The sequence below is a fragment of the Ambystoma mexicanum genome, chromosome 7q, assembly GCF_040938575.1.
Source record: "Ambystoma mexicanum isolate Mex_15411 chromosome 7q, UKY_AmexF1_1, whole genome shotgun sequence".
NCBI lineage: Eukaryota > Metazoa > Chordata > Amphibia > Caudata > Ambystomatidae > Ambystoma > Ambystoma mexicanum.
This window is the reverse complement of record NC_090941.1, coordinates 950113409-950126135: the sequence shown is the minus strand read 5'-3', so window position 1 is coordinate 950126135 and position 12727 is coordinate 950113409. Positions and strand designations below refer to the sequence as shown.

Below are 12727 nucleotides of genomic sequence, written 5' to 3'. Positions count from 1 at the left end.
AAATTCTACTTGAAAAATGGCGGTCACTAATGCACCACTGTACCAACGTTCACCGCTGGACAGAAAACCAACATTTCCACCAATGTGAACATGGCCTTTGTCCCCAGAGGAGGCACGGAAGAAGTTGTTGATTCCATCTTCACCTACACACAAAGCCATTGAGAAGATTGTGTTTGATAAAACTATCAAGAGATTTGAGGGGACTGACAGAATTCTGTCACACAGGAGGTTTGGAGGTGTTCCACAATATGTGCCTAAAGTACAGGCCAAAGCGATTGCATTTCGGCATACAAGGTATGAAACGTAGGACTCTACTAGCGGTCTTGGCACATAACGAGAATGTGTGCCGTGAACAATCTAGGACTACGGGAAATGTAGGGATGCTTCGCTACACAACAGCCTTTACAAAAAGAAGTTAAAAATGGGTGGTCAAACCAGTATATGAGGAAATGGAATTCAACTTTGTTAAAGGCCTTATTGTTAATGTACTAGAGATGCACACACATGGAATTTGGAGCGTTGTACATATAAAGTATGCTAACCCTAACCACTCCCTTCACCATCCTGAGTGGCGAACAACCTGGGTGTCATGTTTGACTTTTCCCTCTATTCACCTCATATCGCTGACCTTTTCAATAATGTGTATGTATATATTTGTTGTTGTAACCAAGCTTCGCAATCTCATGTAAATGCTGCACACTGTTACTTAGGGGTAGGCTTGAGCATTACAAATAATACAAACAAACAATAAATCTCACTTTCAGCTCAACTCCTCAGGTACGTTATACTTTTCCTCACCTTCCCACAAAAGTCAATGTCTCCATAGTTATGGTTCTCTAGGGCTGCAAAGCTCGCGGACAACGAGGACAAACCCGGGGGCCTTGGGACACGCCAAGCGAGGCGTTGCAGATTGGAGAGAAGCCAGTTTGCATTAGTACACTGAGGCCTAGTACAAAGATGGCGTCCAAAATTCAAGTTCTCATGGATGGCTTTACACGGGATGTTGCAAAGTAGGAATGTATGCTCATTCAGAATGAAGGTCACCAGCTTAGATTTTTTGCTCGCGGGCTGGAGAGGCCCACGACTCGTACTGGCAGTATAAGGTTCTATTATTTTTTGACCTTGAGAGACAGGGACCATGCCCAAAGGACTTTACTTGAAGGAGGGGTGCAATAACGTAAGAGATAAGGCTGAAAATTCTGAAACTAGACCGACTTTAATTTTAGTTCAGTATATGAAAAATCGTTGGCACAAACAGAGTGGGATTTACGGACTGCATAACGCTGAGACAATGGAAATGGCAAATATAATGTAAGTAACTCTTTAGACGATTTTATACTGGAATATAATATCAATAGCGTACTGTTAAAGCCAAGTTAAGTTGTACTTGTCCATTCTGTGTGGTATATTACAATGAAGAGCAAGTAAAACATTTGTGGGATCGTCTTTCTACCAGGCACATGGGCATGCATGTCCCCATTCGACAAGCATGTAGACAAACAGTCGTTTCTCAGTGGTTCAACGCTAATAAAGCATTACATTGTGGGTTAACCTCGATTTCTTTCGTTAGTTTTTGCATTGCTTTTAGAGCCGAACATACTCCATTGCACTATCCTCGCAAGGAAATAGTTTCACCTCGGCCCTAATAAATAAAATGAATAATAGTAATAAAGATCGGCTGGTGAGACTAATTTCAATTTTTATGTTTTCAAAAAAGGTACATCATACCGTACTGCGACTGTCATCTATTCCAGACCCCGGCCGACGGTTTCTTCAATCGCCAGCTGCAGCTTCTTATAAACAACTGCATTACCATGACTATTTTATGGGACGATCGCCAAGGGCCCATATGCCCTTACGCAGTACTAGCGGCTAGAAGGAACATATCAACCTTTATGGTGGCCCAGTGCCTAGTTGATGGAACAGACTTGCGATTCACCGTGCGACCAAAGTGCTTCTTTTAACGAAAACCAACACCCTGTGTACCAAAAAGGAACAGCGCGTGACTCACGATATAATTAAGCAAATTTTCGGATCGAGAGCAAAGAAAAGAATTTCCATTCCGCTTTTTCCCATTTTGCTGAACATTCTCTAAACATTTAATGTCAAATAAATGTACTTTACCAAATGTACAATCTTGCTGGTTGATTTTAAACTACAGTTTCATATTCCGAATTGTGGCGCGCTGTGTTGTGAGATGATCTGTGTTGGTTTCTGGGTTCTGTGTGAAGTCGCGTAGAAGATGACTGGGCGCGTTTGGCTACGCAGCCCAGTAACGTCACGGAGAGAGGCGGGGAATATGAATGCTTTGTTGATGTCAGGCTCAGGGGCGGGGGATATGATTTAGTGCCGCAAAAGCAGGTCACCCAGGGTGATGGGGCAAGTGATAAGATTATCACACAATGGCAGGGCCCTGCCGCCTGTTTTCACGTGTATTTAGTAGACGAAAACTCGAGTAAGGTCCATAGGAAATTTTTCTATGATCGACCGATTTAGGCTTAAAAACACATGGCCGACCCGCAGGGACAATAATTCTGCCCGAACCATTCCTTTAATTGGAAAAAAACCCATCGAAAAAAGGGGGTGTGGTTAAGGGGATAAAAGGAGTAAGGGGTTGAGAATAGGGATTAAAAAATAGGGAAAGGGGTTTGGGGAAGAGACCCCCCCAATATAAAAAGTTAGATTCATTTTTTTCGATTAAAAATATTTGTTTAAAACCTCACTGAAGAAAAACAACTGGCAGTAAAACAACATAGGACCGTTTAGCATACTACACAATCTAGTTTTTGAATTTGGCATATAATGTTGAATAAATATAACTCCTCTAATTTGATGTTTGTATAAAGGTGTGCAGTTTTGAAATCTTTAATTTTGGTTGATTCAATTATAAGTATGGGAGAAAAGTGGTTAAAGGAAGAGACTATGTGTTCGTTGGTTGGTGAGTGGTGCGTGTCCCCATAGCATATTTATTTAATTTTTTTAAATGGTCGACTAAAATTAAGAGTTTCAAAAGGAAGTCTAGGTAACAATATATAACCGACAACAGCAGATGCCTGCATAAATATCACCTGACTATGTTGTTGGATATTCATAGGTATGACCTGCTATCACCAGAGCGTGATCTCTTTTTTGTACAGCACCCATTTGGGCCTATAAAATGTTACACAAAATTAAATCAAATGCCTCTAACCTTCCACTATGCCACCACAATCATCTCATATTCGTTTGTCGGGTAGTGCTGTTCCCTCTTAAACCTTTTCATGGTGTATGCATGCTCCATCGGTTCTTTCTCCTCCTCCACCATCTGTTGCACCACGTATCACGTATCACCTGCCCCTCACATAATACTTCACTGAATCCCACAGTGCTTTTTTAACAGAGACTGCCCTTACTCCTATAGATAAAACACTCTACAATTCCCAGAACAGTTTAAATTCAGCATTGTTCATAAGCCGGGTGATCAATCGCTAGCGACTGTTGCTCACCCCAAATTCTCTTGGGCAAAAATCCACATTAAGCATAGAACGGCCACTCAGCATAGGTTTTATTCTAATGGATCTCTGGAATTCAGGGCTTCTTGTGCCATGAAGAAAAGAAAAAAAAGAAATCAAGTTAAGAATATGCATTGTGGACTGCAAAGCACCTTCCCTTGAGATTCTTTACTCGTCATACATCCTCCAAGCCCAAGTCCACCATCATACCTTTCAGCACCTCCCTTTCTGCTTCTAAGTTTAAATCCCCCTGCTCATCAGGTGTATTACTTGCACAAATACAAACACCCACCTGCTTGCTTCTCATGTACATTAAAATAGTAGAAAGGTCAGCTGTAATATAGTTGCCTTCTTAAAAGTTGTTCTGATGTGTCCGATAGTTTTCCATATTCCCAAAAGTAATTTCAGCTCCAAGTGTTCTTTTTACAATTCGTTTTCTGTAACACTTTGTTATGTTTTAATCTGTGTTCTTTCTCTTTGCTTTGTTTTTATTGTAATTTCTTGCTTTTAATCTTGATTGACTGTACCTAATTCTTTGAAAATGTTAAAGGTTGACTTGTTTAACCAATAACAAAAAAAAGAATAGTGAAAGAAGGAAGGCATTAGTCAGACCATTAATGACACAAATGCAAACTCGCCCCGCCCCCGGCAACCCCCCTGACCCCTGTTTCATTGCTGTGTGCAGGCCTTAAAAAAAAAAAAACTAAACTGTGGGAACTCTCCCAGGGTTTTAGGGCAAGCAAGGTAGAATGGGGGTAGGAGGCCAAGGAGAGATAAGGGCATCTAGGTATTCCTTAAATGACATATCTCGACTATACATAGCACTACTAAAACATCCATCTGCTATATTGACATGTACCCGCCAACCACGGACTGCCAATAGTCATCTTGAAAAGAAAATGTCAAAAGACAGTTCACAACTAATACTGTAAGCCCCTTGGTCGTCCTACTCCAAAAGCGACAAGAAACCCCGATATCATGTTACATCTCATACTAAAGCGGGACCTCGCAGCCTACACGGATCATCAATTTAATATTTCCCCAATCGGATGCCACTGGTGACATTGCATACCCCTTCTGATCCTGGACACCAGCCATCTTGTACCTTACTTGTCAGATCTCTTGCAATGCACACACTTAATGAGCTGTGGCAAACCTGAGCATTTGGCCCATTAGGAGGCTGTGCATGTGGTTGGGTCATCACGATGCTCACATCGCCAATGACGAGCACATGATGTGGTCACTCTTCTTCAAATTGCAACAGTGCCGGGCAACTTCAAAGCAATATTATAATTGAGTGTTTGGGAAACACATAGCCGCTATCCCAAATGCCAAGTTGGACAGGGCTGGGGTGGGGGGGTGGATTGGGTCAGCTACCAAAAGACCAGTAACAATTGTCGCCCCAGACAACATCTTGAAAGAATGTACACCCAGGCTCATATAAATGTAATATAGTTGCCTTCTTAGAAGTTGTTCTGATGTGTCCGATAGATCTGAATATGGAAAACTAAGTGTTCTTTTTACAATTCGTTTTCTGTAACACTTTGTTATGTTTTAATCTGTGTTCTTTCTCTTTGCTTTGCTTTTATTGTAATTTCTTGCTTTTAATCTTGATGTCAACTTCAGACATGAAGGCCCTCCCTTTGGCCACTGAATTGCAGATGGGGAGGAAAAACCAAGTAACCAGCCTTGTGCCATAGCAACATTCACTCCTTGGAACACTGGCCCATTTGTTTTCCTCTGACCAAGATCTAAGCATTTGAGATCTGGATGGCTCAAGCCATGCGTAACGAGTTGCAGGAGCAATCTGTAAAACCTAATCTGGACTTTATCCAAGCAACCAGCCCTTATATTTATTTATTAATGGTGGCACACATGGGACTGAAGAAAACTAGGTCCAATAAAATTGCACTTTAATAACTGCACTTTAGATGAAGCTCTTTAACCCGAGCACCCCATTCCCAAACTACAACTTGGCAACATAACTGTGCACCTATAGGTCAATATACATTGACATCAGTAGGTAATTTACAGAGGCTAATTTCGTGCATCTACTCTGACCTGGGACTGAAAGAAAACCAAAGATGCCACTACATTGAAGTTTACAGTCCTTGGAACAGCTTACCGTGAATTCTCCCGTCACAGCATCAAAGCCAACGTGAATTGTATGCTCGAAATCTGAAGGCAGCGAGATTTCTGGCCGTTCCTTATCTTTCTTTTTATTGGCTGTGGGAGAGAAAAGCAATGTTCTTATAAAATGGAAAAACAGGTCCATAGTAGTAAATTAATTCAAATGCAGTTCACTAGACTGACAGAAAGACACAAAGTCGGGAACAGAAAAGGGCAGAACAATGTTCACTCAAAACACATGGAGGCCGAGTTATAAAGATTTCCCCTGGACCAAATGAAGAGATTCTCAGAAAATATCAGATTTATACCAGATAGCTTAAATAAACCTGCGCTGGGCCAAGGCACGACACGCCTACACCATCTCCCAGAAGCTCAAGCACAAAGGGAATGCATATACATTCGCTCAAGCGCATCGTCAAGACGATTCATAAATGCCTGCATTTGCTCCAGTGCAGGTCATTGAGGAATCTAATAAGGCGGTTGGTGCAAATCAGCGAAGCACCAGGCATCTAAGTCTGCCAGGAATGAAACCTTTGAGTGAAGCCTAGATTCTGAATTACAAAACCCCACTCTTCTCAACCGGCTGATTAGGCAACTGGCCCAACGTTTGTATCAATCTAAAGATATGGATGCGGCTCACAAAGAAAGCCACTTTGGTTTTAAACATGTGGATCAGCAAGTTTGGTTGACGAACACCGCCACGGGCCATGAAGAACAGAGAGTAGGACTCTAAGCAGATTTCCGATTTGAAATATGAATGCAACCAAACGTTCTTGTCTGGACTCCAAAGGTCCATATGCAATAAACAGTGGTCCCATCAAGAGCTTGCAATGTTGCCTCACTGGCAGCGTGTTCCCTCCGGTACAATATTCATGAGCATCTGCTGCTTGGTGCACGCCAGGGCCTACAGGTTCCTGGCACTGCCGCTTCATTTTACGGATCAAGTCTTTCATGGTATTTTCGGGCATATGTCTCCAGCACAACGTGTGCCTTGGCACACTGTGCATAGACTTGCTGCTGGGTCTGTGGCTAAGAGGTGCCTGCTTTTCTATTATTTATATAATGTTTGCCGTTATTGTGGTAGGTTTATGCATCGATTTAAAGAACCAGTGTGGACAGCCAGTGGATGCGAATAAGGTCCACTAGCCTGACCACCCTCACGAAGCAGACATTGAAGTTACTGAAAAACAACAACTGCCAGCATACTCAATAATCCTCAATAATCTGTATACTACATCAGTCCAAGACCGGAACGAAGTTGCCCTTCGTTGTTAAGCCAGAAAGGTCACCGGTATATCACGACCACACTTTAAAAGTATATGACGTAACATGGTGGCTTCGATCTAGACCGCATACAAGGGAAGGTACACCCATGTGTCAAAATGAAATAATGAATGGAATAGTTGGATTTTTTAATTAACGTGCTAATCGACAGTCCTCTTTTAATAGATTTGACAATTTGACACTAGGAAGAAGCCAATGTCCATTAGCACCAGGATTGGGTGTGGCCGCCAATCAGATTGCTTGGAAAGTGTGGCTAATTGTTATGGTAGACAGAGAAGAAGGCTCAGGCAGTAGCCTAACCACAAAGAAATACGACATAGCCCAAGTCAATCTGAACACGCACTTCTGCAAGAAAAAGAATATCTTGCTGGAACACTAGCACTTCTTCTCACATAAGCAATGCTGGCGCTACATTAATATCACATTTAAAGACGGGCAATGAGGGTGAAGAGTACCTTAGTGGTGAAACCTCCAAAGGCCAGTACCCACTTTAGTTTCTTTTGCATGGGTCCGCAGGTATCTGACGTGTAGGGTCGGTGGTGTGAAGAATCCTATGTCCTCACTTCTTTTCCTGAGGTGACCTCCCCACCCATATAGCCGGGGGACGACAGACGCTACTTGACCCGGACCCTCTGTTTGGCTATATAAGGGAGGACCATCTGCGGGGGGGTGGTACACCTCGGGAGAATGAATGGATGCTGTTGGAAAAAAGCACATTCACCCCTTTTCACTTTAGGGATGTTTCCTCAGTCCCCCATGACTTAAGGGCATATTGTTGCACTCATTCCCTACCTTCAGATTGAACCCCCAAACTCCCATTAGAAAAAATATGTTAGTAACTGGGGCGGGGAAAAGGCAGGGATCAACGAGGATTACTTTCCAGGAGGCTCAGCATTTATGTCCGTTAAGCCATCCAGAAAGTAATTCTATAGTAACGGACATGAGGAAGAGCAACAGAGTGATGAGAATTACAAAGGCCGAGCAACCCATGCAACGGTCTAGTTGTCGGCAAATGAATAAACAGACTGGAAGTTCAAAAGCAACTCTGCTGTAGCTAATTGGCAGATAGTGAAGCAGACTGAGAAGGAGAGAAGAGAGCTACATACGCCGAGCTGCCTCACAGCCCGTGGAACCGCTGAGCACTATGTTGAAGGTGGGAAAGCTGTGTCAGTTGAGAGGTGAAGCCAACATGAGGTCAGGGAATCCAGGGTGCAAACGAACTGCTACAGCCAGAGAGGAGGCAGCGGGGACCATGCACAGCAAAAGCCAACACCAGGAGTACAGTGCTTGACGGGGCGCATGTGAAGCCAGTACACAGCAGCCAGAGAGCACAGAGACGCTGGAGACAACCAGTAAGCCCTGGGAAGAAAAAAGGATTACCGGGTTGCCGGCAAGCATATCTCCACCCATTGAGGCTATAGGATCTACCAGTGTACCTAAAGGAAACAAGTGGGCTACCGGGTAGCTAAGTAAAGTGAGTCCTTCTTAAAACCACGGCACAAAGGAAACCGCACCATTGCTAAAGTAGAAAGAACCTTTGTAAAGCAAGTTGCACATGGGTTATTAAACCCGAAGTGTTTGAAAGAAAGAACAACTTGCATAATGAAGTCCTGGTAAAACAGAATGCCAGGTGAAGCTGAGAATCGGCATAACAAAGAATATTTGAATTCTGTGATAAAGTCCTGGCAGAGAAATATAACAGGTGAAATTACAAAGTCCGGGCTAAGACACATACCAGATGAAATTAAGATTGCATAATAAAGTAAGTTTGAGTTGTGAAACAAAGCCCTGGCTGAAAAACATACCAGGTGAAATCTAGTAGTTGTAAAGTTCTTGCAGGATAGTATACGAGGTGGAGCTAAGGAAGTGTATGCAATGAAACCCTGGCAGGGAGTACAAGTAAATGTTGATGTGTGTATAATAAAAGTCCTGGTGGGAAGGTACACTAGGTGATGTGGAAGTGAGGCATTTATGCGAAAAGACCTGGTGGGAGAGTGTCCCAGGTGAAGACTAAATGCCTGTGGTAAAGAATGGCAAGGAAGGCTGTGTCATGGAATAAATTAACTGTTGTGTTGTTCTAAAAGGAAAAGGAGAGCCTTTAGGAAAAGACATTTTCTTGGGATGAACAGTGTATAAAAGAAAAGAAAGCTTGGGCAACGGAGCGGAGAACCGGAGAGAAGCAAAGGGTGCTAAAGTGGATGCAATCCTCTTGGAACCGAAGCATTCTTTTTGAAGTAGTGTGCTTGGGGAAAGGAGCTGATACCCCAAGAGAAGTAAAGCATGACAAAGGAAAAGGAGCAATCATCTTGGAACTTAAGCATTCTTTTTGGATTGGTAAGCTTGGGGGAAGGGAGCGGATAGCCCAGGTGAAACAAACCGTGCCAAGGGGAGAGGGTAATCCTCTTTCGACTTAAGTATTCTTTTTTTGAAGCACAGTGACTCAAGATCATGAAACTGGGGAAGGAAGATGATCCCCAACATTGTGCATTGGAAACCTTTTTGCTGAATTTGAACTTTAAGTATTGAACCTGAACATTTGAGCACTTGGAAACTGCAAGAGTCAATCCCTACACATTGAAAATGCCTACCCATGCCTAATCAAAGACCCAAGCAATTGGCTTTGCCAATGCGGGTTTGTTTCAGTTCGTCTCCCTAAGTGAAAGTGTATATGCCCAGATGTGGGTGACTTGTTTGCTATGTCTGCCTCCTGGTCCCACTCATCCCACCCTGGCTCTCTCTCCTGCATGCTAGCACTCTCTCCTGCACTTAACTCAATTGAATTGTTCTGCAAAAATGCAATTTAAAAAAATCCCATAATTTATTTGGTTTGGGGAGGGGCCCATAATGCTTCTGTGCATGCCCCTGGCCCCACAATCCGTTATGGTGGCCCTGCCTGTGGAATATGAGCGCTACGAAACTTTTAATGTACTATATTCCTAAAGCAAGGCCTCTCCCATTCTGCTTTGGCGCGACAGAGCACTGGCTAGCAAATCTCTTGACAGCAAAACGGAAAGCAATATTTTCCAGAGAACGAGGTCATCAAAGGAGCTTGCTCTCAAGGCTGGCAGCGCGAGAATGACTCGCCACTGGAGCAGTGAAAGGCTTCACGTGCCACTGGTTACTCAGCTTCCGCATTGCTCATGCCTCGGAGTCAAAACAAATCCACGTGAGAGAATCAGCCTCTGAACGAGGAGCAGCTGAAACTTCCTGTTCACGTTAACTGCTAAACCCGAAAACTTTCCAAAGCATCCGCGCTTCATTTTCCCTAACAAAATTCCAAAAAGTCATTTATAACGCGCCTGTACACATGCGTTTCTAGGCCCGCCCCATTCCCATCCCCTCACTCCCACTCCCTCACCCCTCTTTCCTTTATCTTTCACACTGCCCCCTCTTCCCATCACCACTCGCTCATGCCCATTGCCTCCCACCACCCCCTCCCACCACCCCCTCATTCCCACCCCCGCTTTCATTCTCTCGTGCCCATTGATTCGCTGGGCCATATTTGTACTCTTCTCCCTTTCTCTCCGTCCTTTCCTCCCTTCCGCCCTCTCCCCCTCACTCTCACAGTACTGTGCTACTATTAAAAGATGCCAGGCATATGCTGGCTACCAACACCCTGTACAGTGCTCAAAGTAGGGCTACTCTTTAAATAAAAAATACGAACGGCACAGCAGCACCAGCCCACTTTATCCCTCCCAAGGTCCCACATATAAAATGCTTGATTTATGAATAGGGCAGCAGCTACCAAACCTCAGCCCCACATTTCCAGCCATGCGTGCACTAAAAGAGCATGTGCAACGCTGCTCTTTATACAGATCCCGTGCCTCTTCCTCCCAAAGTTCCCCATCCCACCCTCAACGTGCCACAGTTCCCACCTTGCCCATCCCTGCACCCGCTTCAACTTTGGTGTGTCCTGCTTAGAATTTCTCTACTTGAGTCCCTACGCATGAGTCTTTGAACAGGAGGAAGTGTCCTGCCGGTTTGTTGAGTGTCGCCATAAAAGGGACGGCAGCCACCAATTCTATGGCAAGACAGGAGGCTCATATTATGCATTACAATCTTTACTGAGAACCACAGCAGCAAAGAATGAAAAACTTTGTAAAACGAAATTTTTTGTAACATAACATTATAATAAAGCAATGGGAAACATCCCAGTCCAACATGGAGGGCAGGTCCTGCCCTGGGGATAGCCAATAGGGATCCAGCCAGTCCCATGTAGGTCCATTCCTCTATCCACTCCCCCTCTTTCTTTGCTGCTGACCCACAGCTAAGTCACACCTATGGTTTTTCCTTAGTCTGTGTGGAAGAAAGTTGTGGAACGTTAGTTTCAGGAAATAGCGTTCGAGAGAACGCGTTCCTTTAAATGGATACATTGTGTTAATGTATTTGGTTCCTCAGGCAGGCAGCGTGCGTTTGTTTATTTAGCCGCCGCGCGCCCCTGAGGTGATTTCGTTTAATTACTGGAGCGTGTAGAAAGCCCGCTCAGTGTTTCAATTGTATCGCGTGCAGCCGGGAGCTGCACAGTTTGTTTGTTTAACTTCCTTTTGACCTTTCAGATGCGAACGCGCTCGCGTTCCTTTTTTTCCATGTGGGCCTGAGAGAAGGCCGGTTTAGTGTTTCCTCTGTATTGTGAGCACGCAGCAGTTAAGATACTTTCTGACTGCGTGCTGTTTCTGTGAAACTCACTGGCACTCACTTTAGGCGTGCTGTTTTACCAGAGGCAAGGTTGGCGGTTCGAGCCTGCTCTCCGCCTCTTATTCTGTTTTTTCCATATTGTGCTTTTGTATTTCATTTTGTTCATATTGCCATGTGTAATGTTTAACAGAGTTGCAATTTGTTTTTTTATTGCCCTCACACGCTGCTCGCGTGTTTGTCTGTGGGATACAGACTTTGTACATACTCTGCCTGGGTGGCCCTTCCAAGAGTTTGTGGCAGCCCGGTTATGAAGTGAAAGTTTCAGCCTGCTTGGCTTCTGTTGGTTCAGCAGAGACCCTGCTGTTTTGTTTATACCACTTTCATATATATATATTTGAATTTTGTACCAAGTAAGATTGGTGCTGTCATGGATAAAGGAGTGCTCCCCTCCTCTGCTGATGCCAGCACACAAGTGCGCGCTGCCAAAAAAAGTGATAAAGTGGTTGATAATTTGGGGGATCAAGCCTGTCATGCCCAGCCTTTGGTGGCTCAAGCTATTCAGTCCTCTCTGGACTCGGCTTTATCTGATTTAAATAATACCTTGGCGTCCGCCTTTGACAGGTTGATTACCCGTATTGCGGATTTTCATCCGTCCCAGGATGCTGCCCTATCTACGGCATCCCAAGCCCCCAAGAAATGTAAGGCCAAAACTAAGCATACCCAGGGACAACTCAGTCCCATAGTAGCCATATCCCCTAAGAGTAATTTAAAGCGAGGATGGGTTGAATCCGGTCAGCCTATATCTTCTACCCCCTGGCCGGCCCCCGCGCCTTGTGCGCCGGTGGAGCTCCTCATTGATGTCTCCTCCTCTGACAGTTCAGATAACTCTGATTCGCCCCCTAAGAGGCAGAAAAGGAAGGTGACTTCAGTAGCCCCTCTGGAGGGCCCCCTGCTAGATGGTAGTGGGGTTCCTTTGTAATGCTAATGCCTCCATATGTAGGGAACGGAGGAAATCTTTATTAATGAGGTTGGATTCCAAATTGGCAGACATGTCTGAGAGGGAAGGTGGCCCCTCAGCTCAGGGTAATCTGTTTGGGGATTCCTTTCTGAAAGATTTGTCAGCATATGTGCACACATTTACGGCGCTGGATAAAGCGCAGGTTAATATAAAAAAGGTTTTTCCCCCA

The 12727-nt window shown here is 44.3% G+C and overlaps 1 protein-coding gene across 3 annotated transcripts in view; it reads right to left on the bottom strand.

The window, feature by feature from the left end:
* The window catches only part of PAK1 (p21 (RAC1) activated kinase 1), a 724626-nt gene that overhangs the window by 369536 nt on the left and 342363 nt on the right, over positions 1-12727 (bottom strand). For all 3 annotated transcript variants that reach the window (XM_069639982.1, XM_069639985.1, XM_069639983.1), the window contains exon 4: positions 5617-5717. In XM_069639982.1, the coding sequence (XP_069496083.1) occupies positions 5617-5717 (101 nt within the window). The remainder of the gene's footprint in view (positions 1-5616; positions 5718-12727) is intronic.